Source organism: Sinohyriopsis cumingii, chromosome 14, assembly GCF_028554795.1.
Source record: "Sinohyriopsis cumingii isolate HCF-2022 chromosome 14, ASM2855479v2, whole genome shotgun sequence".
NCBI classification, from domain to species: domain Eukaryota; kingdom Metazoa; phylum Mollusca; class Bivalvia; order Unionida; family Unionidae; genus Sinohyriopsis; species Sinohyriopsis cumingii.
The window spans coordinates 125,543,941-125,552,116 of NC_142974.1; the positions used below are offsets into that span (position 1 = coordinate 125,543,941).

General features: G+C 38.2%; 1 protein-coding gene across 1 annotated transcript; it reads left to right on the forward strand.

Moving 5' to 3' along the window:
• The first annotated feature begins 6,706 nt into the window (after positions 1-6,706).
• Positions 6,707-7,968, forward strand: LOC149784782 (complement C1q tumor necrosis factor-related protein 4-like). Its single transcript, XM_089933317.1, has 2 exons — positions 6,707-7,004; positions 7,405-7,968. The coding sequence occupies exons 1-2, from the start codon at positions 6,788-6,790 to the stop codon at positions 7,812-7,814; spliced, it is 627 nt and encodes a 208-aa protein (XP_089789443.1). The 5' UTR covers positions 6,707-6,787; the 3' UTR covers positions 7,815-7,968.
• The last annotated feature ends 208 nt before the right edge of the window (positions 7,969-8,176 follow it).

Here is an 8,176-nt window from a genome sequence, read left to right on the forward strand (position 1 = left end):
AGAGACTAATTTGCCATTGCGCTAGTAACTGTGTAAGCTAGATATAACCCAGGATTTCTATTCCAGCAGGATCAACTGTTGCATATATACAAGGCTTGCCAGTTACAAGTGGATCAACCGATATAATATCTTCATCTCATTACCTAGCAACAAATGAAAACCCTTAATCGACAAAGAAGTCAAAAACCAATTTATACTGCTCCCGAGGCTATGTCTTTTGACTAATTAACACAATAGAGAGGGACATTAACATATTTACATTCTACTACCTTTATTATAACACTTTCACATAAAACATATCGGAAAAGGCAAAGTATTCACCAACAAATGACGGACAAACTTCCGTGTCTCTTAATACTTTAATAGTCTAAATCACCGACATAAATGGTTCGTATTTTTCCATAACTCTTGGCATCCGTCCGTCTACGAGAGACGATGGCATAGCTCCAAAGTACGCTTTTGCTTATCCTTCTTTTTAGCTCTCTTTTCAGCTTGCTTTATTCTTCTCTTTTCCTCTGCGTTTTGAACTCCCTGCCGGACAGCTAGACTCCAGCTGGAACGGTTGTTTGCACAGCTCTCCCAGTCGTTGACATTGATGTTTGCTGTCTTCATATCCTTCTTGCAAACATCTTTGTAGCGCAGATGTGGTCGTCCAGTTGGTCGTGCACCTTCTGCTAACTCCACATATAACAGGTCCTTGGGAATGCGACCTGGGTCCATTCTCTTGACATGGCCAAGCCAGCGAAGGCGCCTCTCGCTGAGTATGGAGAACATGCTGTTCATGTTGGCGCGTTCTAGAACCTCTGTGTTGGGTACTTTGTCCTGCCACTGGATGTGCAGAATGCGCCGCAGACATCTCAGGTGGAAGCTGTTGAGTTTCCTCTCGTGTCTTGCATAGGTGGTCCATGTTTCGCTGCTGTAGAGAAGTGAGCTGAGCACGCACACTTGGTAGACACGCAGTTTGGTCTTCTCTGTGAGGTTGGGGTTGTTCCAGACCCTCTGGTTAAGTCTGGCCATCACTGCTGCTGCCTTGGCAATCCTGCCGCCCACCTCAGAATCAATGGAGAGTGAGCTGGAGATGTTAGACCCGAGGTATGTGAAGTTCTCGACAACTTCCAAATTGTACCCATCGATGGAGATAGAGATAGGGGAGTCTGTGACCTGTGCCATGACATTCGTTTTCTTCAAACTGATGGTCAGTCCAAATTCCTTACATGCATGGGAGAGGCAGCATACCAGCTTCTGAAGTCCATCTTCCGTGTGTGATGTCAAGGCTGCATCGTCGGCAAAGAGCAATTCACGGATGAGTACCTCTGTGACTTTAGTCTTAGCACGGAGACGGGCGATGTTGAACAGCTTGCCGTCAGCCCTGGTATGGATGTACACTCCCTCGCTGCAGTCCTTGAATGCGTACAGGAGAAGCATGGAGAAGAAGATGGCAAAGAGCGTCGGTGCAAGGACACAGCCTTGTTTGACTCCGCTAACGACTGGGAATGCTTCAGATGTTGCGCCATTGAATCACACTGTGCTGTGCATGTTCTCGTGGAATGACATAATGACAGCAAGCAGACGTGGGGGGCAGCCGATCTTCTGCAGGAGTCTGAAGAGTCCACTCCGACTAACCATGTCAAACGCCTTCGTCAGGTCTATGAAGGCAATGTAGAGGGGCATCCGCTGCTCGCGACACCTCTCCTGCAGATGACGTAGTGAGAAGATCATGTCTACAGTTGACCTGCCGGCTCGAAATCCACACTGGGATTCTGGGTAGACGCGGGAGTCTAGGATCTGCAAGCGCGCCAAAGCAACACAGGCGAAGGCCTTTCCGACGATGCTGAGGAGGGAGATGCCCCGATAGTTGTTGCAGTCGCTACGGTCTCCTTTGTTTTTGTACAAAGTGACGATGTTGGCGTCACGCATGTCCTGTGGGATGTATCCCTGTTCCAAGCAAAGGCAGAGGAGTGTGTGTAGGGGCTGGAGCAGTGCTGGTTTTCCGCTCTTGACGACTTCAGGCGGAATGCCGTCGCTTCCAGAAGCCTTCCCACAGGCAAGGCAATCGATGGCTTTTCCGAGCTCTTCCAGGGTGGGCTGTGTGTCTAGCTCCTCCATGACAGGCAGGTCTGGAATGGTGTCCAGGGTAGTTCCAGTGACATTGTTTTGGGTGGCATATAGCTCGAGATAGTGCTCAACCCATCGCTGCAGTTGTTTCCCGTGGTCTGTGATGACTTCGCCCGTCTTGGACTTGAGGGGGGCGGTCTTGTAGCTGGGGGGGCCTGTCGCCTTTTTGATACCCTCATACATTCCTCTTGTATCCCGGGTGTCAGCAGCTGTCTGTATACTGTTGCAAAGGTTCAGCCAGTAGGTGTTGGCACAGCGGCGGGCGGTCTTCTGGGCGTTATTCCTTACAATCCTGAGGGCTTGTAGTGTTCCTTTTTCAATCAGAAGTAGCGTGTCATTTTGTTCTGCAATAAGTGCACGTGGGAAGAGATAACGATTTCTGCCTTATCAAACATATGATTTTTGATGGTTATATAGTTTATATAGTTTTGATATATTCAATAGAAAGCATCATTAAAGCTTAAAATTTGCTGACTAGTGCAGAATGTGGAATTTTAATTAATAGACACTAGTGTTAAGCCGATTCTTTGTCGAGCAGTGAAAAATGTTGCTTCATTGAATACAAATCAGCAATATTTCCCAAAAAGGAAATAAAGAATAAATATTTATGGAGTTAGGCCCTATCAGTATTCGTAAGATAACAAACCATGCAAATGTGATAATAGGGCAAGTTCCTGAAAGGTCTTCTGCACCAAACAGTCCAGTTATTTCATCCAAATACAATTTATTGTTATACGAAATTGTTGTTATCTAATGGATCTAGATCTTTAAATGACGTATCTAAGTTGGAATGTAATATAACTAAGACTGCCTTTTTGCAATTAGGACTTATAACTAATGACTAAGTTAGTGTTGATCTAAGTAAGATTGCCTTGGTGCATTGGAACTGTTAAATACTAAACCCTATTTTGTTAAAACGTGTAGAAAATAAAGGAAATATAGGAGAAATCTAATTAGTATAGCGATGCATCAAATATAGTATATATGTATTAGATTTTTCTCATGCATAAAAGCTTCCAAAATTACTATAATCATCAATTGAACCATATTTTAATGCGTTCTTGGCTATGACTCTGTCAAAAGTGAAGTTAAATGGGGGAAATAAAAACATAATAAATATTAAATTTAACAACGAACTGAATATCTTTATATTAATATGCAATGAATCCATGAACGTCAGAAAATTTGTAGACAGTGGTTAACATAAATCTAGACAGCAATCCGATTGGCATGCATATTTGTTGAGGGATAATACTTGGCAATTAATTATCATAGTATTTCATGTGGAACCTTGTAACGACATTTCAAGGACACAGTCAAGCCGAGTTTATGCAGATGGACATCTCAATCAAGTTTTACAAATCTGTTCTGGAAAAGGATCCTGTCTATGATGTGAACTAGAACGGGTATAAAGTTATATATACTATTCAGTTTTCATGTACAACGATATTGATATAAATCTATATACCAAGATGATTTCACGTGTGATCATAATTATAAATAATATGCATAGCTTTGTGATACGTATATTTTGCCAATAGTTTTCTTTGTTTTAAATCTAATATTAGGCTATTCGTCATGGCAATTGGAGGACAACACGTACTCTCAGGAGGCTAAAGCGTCCATGGAATTTTGTCTTTTGTCTCGCAACATTCATGAGACTTCATTAAAGCATATGTTAGTTTTGCAAAAATAGACCTTCCCAAATGTTTTAAAATAGGAATTTCCCTGGAGTTCTTGAGATAGAAATGTTAGGTAATTTGAGATATCAATAATTCGTCATATTAGGTGTGTTCATCATGTCTTCTATTGAATGCCTTTAAGTACCACGATTCGGCTAGGAAGGGCTGACTAGTAAGTCAGCATGTGCGGTGCATCAAGTAAAACATGTAACTAGCATTTGCTAACGTGTGGTCATTACGTGAATAGGAAGATCATTCACGCAAATAAGAATCCGTCATTTTTCAATGACTATTGTCCTGTGGACCTTTGAATTAAATAATATGACTACAGTAACAACAACTACTAATACTACTACTAATACTACTACTAATACTACTGATGATACTGCTGATGATAATGATAACGTATTTGTCAAATATGGAGACCATGGCCTAAATGCTGCAACTATTTTATCTGAAAAGTTGTGTACGTGAATTTCATCACTAGAACAAACCATGAATTTGAAGATTCATCGAAACATGATCTTGATGTGGAATCAGCCATATCCCAAATCACACCAAGAACGTATGCGACCGTTAAAATCTCTCATGCAGATATCAAACATCATTTTCACCACGAAAGTAAATTAATTCATGCTAAACTGCGAGAAAAGAACGTATGGTACATTAAAGTCTCATCATCCGCTTTAAATTGAAGGTACACAACTCGAACGAAAATAAGATGTCAGAAGAGTATCATATGGTTGGATTGTGCCCCTTTTGATGTCGATCCCAGTTGCTTCAGCACGTTCAGTACTAATTACACGAGTGAATGGGACCAGTCTCAATATCTTGTCCCGGGAATTTTTTATTTTATTTCACATATACAACTAAAACTTTATATCGTCATACCATTATCTGAAATGTATTCTTCATTAAATTGGCTATTATGTTGTCAAGGATTTTCATTTGAACAAATGAATCCATGTAGTACAGTACAGCTAATCGTTTTGTCCTGATTATATAATATATTACACGAAATTCCAAATTACTTTATCATGACCGGACTGGATGTATCGGATCCAAAGTTAGCAAATATTATCCCTTCGGAAATTATAAATTCAGCATTTGACGTACTAGTAATGTAATACAAATGTTTATTATTATTATTATTATTATTATTATTATTATTATTATTATTATTATTATTAGTAGTAGTATTAGTAGTGGTAGTAGTAGTAGTAGTATAAATAGTATCATTCTACATACATCCAAACATCTACAAATTGACACCATATCAGCGAAAGAATATCTTGAAAATAATGGTGATGCTGTAATATGAGAGAACTCATCAACACAATCGATTAAATATTGAAAACTCGATGCAGAACAAAACCCATAATTGTACTCATATATTGTAAGGCTTCTAAATTGTATTCCTTGAAATTTTATTATAAATTCATTTTTGCAGAATATGAACATAATATTAAAATATTTACCTTGTATACGTTAATTCCCGTTGGTTCATCTCCCTTCAGTTATTCTTTGTTGCAAATTTAAAGTTTTACAACATTACTTTTAAATGACAGTATGTAGCCACTAAAGCCATATATTAACATACATAGTCACGTAGCTGCATCAGGCACCAGTGTCAACATTCAATAAATTACAGTCTATGTTTTATAAAAATAAAGTGATCAATCATCATAGCATCCCTCAGTCTACAGCCATTGTTATGATGCGATAGGGTCTTACATCCTTTATGTTAAATTATGCTTTATCGAAGCTCTGTGAACCTTGAAATTAATTATTAATTATCAACAAAAGTGTCCCGTATTATAATTTTTTCAAATACGTCTCATTTTCACCCGTGCAATAGTAAACCGCCTGCAATCTGAGAGAGTGCAATCGACGCCCAAGTCAGGACACTTTTCGCAACAATAAGAGGATATTATATGTTCTTATCATTATTATTCACCACCAGAGAATGGGTTCCTATCTTCACTTGGAAAGTACACTGACTTTCAATAAAGATATGACCTCAATATACATAATCGTAACAACCCTAAAATCTCTCTTTATCTTTTTCTCTGCAAGGCAGGTAGTTTTGGATACAAAAAAATCTACCATAAGTAATCTATAGCGAACAGTTTGAAGAAGATGTTAGCTAAGTATTTATTTATCCAATTCGCGACTAAACTCAAAATCACAACCAAACAGATATTTACCCAACTGACGACTAACCTGAAACTCACAACTCTAAACATGTATTTACCTATTTGACGACTAATCCAAAAACTCAAATAAACACAGTTAATATTAGCATGTTAGTGCCCTTAAAACCATAGACATTTATTTTGTAACCATACTGTTTTATAAACATGGTATTTTCAATTTACCGAAATCCGTAAAAATATCAAATAAATCGGATGGAAAATACTAAATGTATTAGGACTGGAATGTATATATGTTCAAAAGCTCAACTATTTTTTCTTCTTCTGAAAAACACTTGATTGCATGTAAGTAAAGCCTTCAAATATGTTATCTTGTGCGTAATTAGGCAATATTTTACTATTTTATACATATCTGAGTTCATTACAAAAAGCAAATTTTGGACAGATAGCTTGAGGTAGTTGACAGAGTGTAACAATATGACAGTTGCCATTGCTGTTTCGTAGAATCTGAGTGGGAGGGTTGTATGGAAGTGTATTGGTTTCTAATATACACAATTGTCCTATTTCATATAAAAGGAGGTACTTACTTGTCATTTAATTGTTTGTGAGTTCTTGAACGTGAAATTGATTGGTTGAGGAATGCCTACTGATAACCTAAATTATGATATCTGGCTTCGGGTTTTCCACGACGTTAACATATTTTACTGGAATAAAAAGTGATTGGATACGAGATAAAATGGAGATCTCGCAGGTGCACAAGCCAGGTCGGTATAAAAATAGACGGCTTTCTCTCTTATCCAATTTTAACGCCGTTAATGTTCGCTCAGCTAAACTAGAATGAAAATGCTCTGGATTCGATATATATTTTTACTTGTGGCTTCATGCGGTTGTACAACAGCCATTCTGGAAGACGTAGGTCAGGCAGATCTCAGTATTGTTCGTATTAGACTGGAGGAGGAGAAGGCCAAGCGACTTCTTCTACAGAACGATGTTGAGGTTCTTATGCTACAATTGGAAGAACTGAAAAGAAAATCTGATGAAACATATACGCAGGGTAGGGTACACATTCGTCTCTATTCATGTCAGTTCGTTCATCGTCGTTTGACTCAGTCTGTATTTTTGTGTAGCTTAGATATTTCTGGATTAATTTATCTTTTATTGATTCTTTTTCTGACTTTGATGACGAATTTCTCTCATAGTAAAACTTATCTAACTAATAATTGTGTCATACAAGCAAACGAAAGTTTTCTTACATAATTTAGCTTTATATGCTAGACATTCCTCACTACAGGAAGAGAAAGAAAAGAACAAAAACTAACTTCACGTGCATCAAATATAATAAGCTAATGCGAGAAATAAATGCACTAAATCATAAATGATTCAGAATGGTAACATGTAAAAACTGCTAAACTAGATTGCGTTGCTATAAGAAAAGTGACTTCTGTATATTTCAGCTGTACATGGGAATGTATCGCTTGCTAACCATGGCATTGCTTTCACCGCTACACTAACTTCAACCACGACGTACGTATCCGATCAAACGGTGGTTTTTGACCACATCTGGGTCAATGAGGGAAACTGCTACGATACCTCTACTGGACGATTCAAGGCTCCAACGAAGGGAATGTATTCCTTCTCTCTAACAGCACTGAATCCTAATGTCAAAAGTGCTCGTTTTCTTATTATGAAAGACAAGGAGGAGATTGGAAAGGTGTACTCAGCAGTTACAGGGTCAGTAACAGTGATAACTATGATGGACAAAGGTCAGGTGGTCTTCGTCAAGGAGCATCCTGGTAATCAAGACTCTATGCACGGAAACCACTGGTCGATATTCACTGGTCTACTGCTCCATCGATATATTTAGATCAAATGTATTTATAACAAAGTCTTGGCATGTCATCTTGAAATCAATTGTTTCACAATCTGTCTTGCAAATGATTGAATTGGAAGTTTTTACTTCATCTACTAATCATTCTTAACATAATATGTTACTGTCTCAATAAATTACTATTACTTTGCATTGAATTTTGTTATATTTCGTGCACATTAGACTATACAGTTGCAGTGATATGATGCAATATGTGTACATATTGTATTCATATAAATCTAATACTTACTTATCACAGTCAGACGCTTTTGATTTTTTCTCCTTTCTGAACATAAACAGGCATGAACTTACCTTCGTTCATCCGCAGTCATGACGTCTTGAGAACCACGCTACTTCCA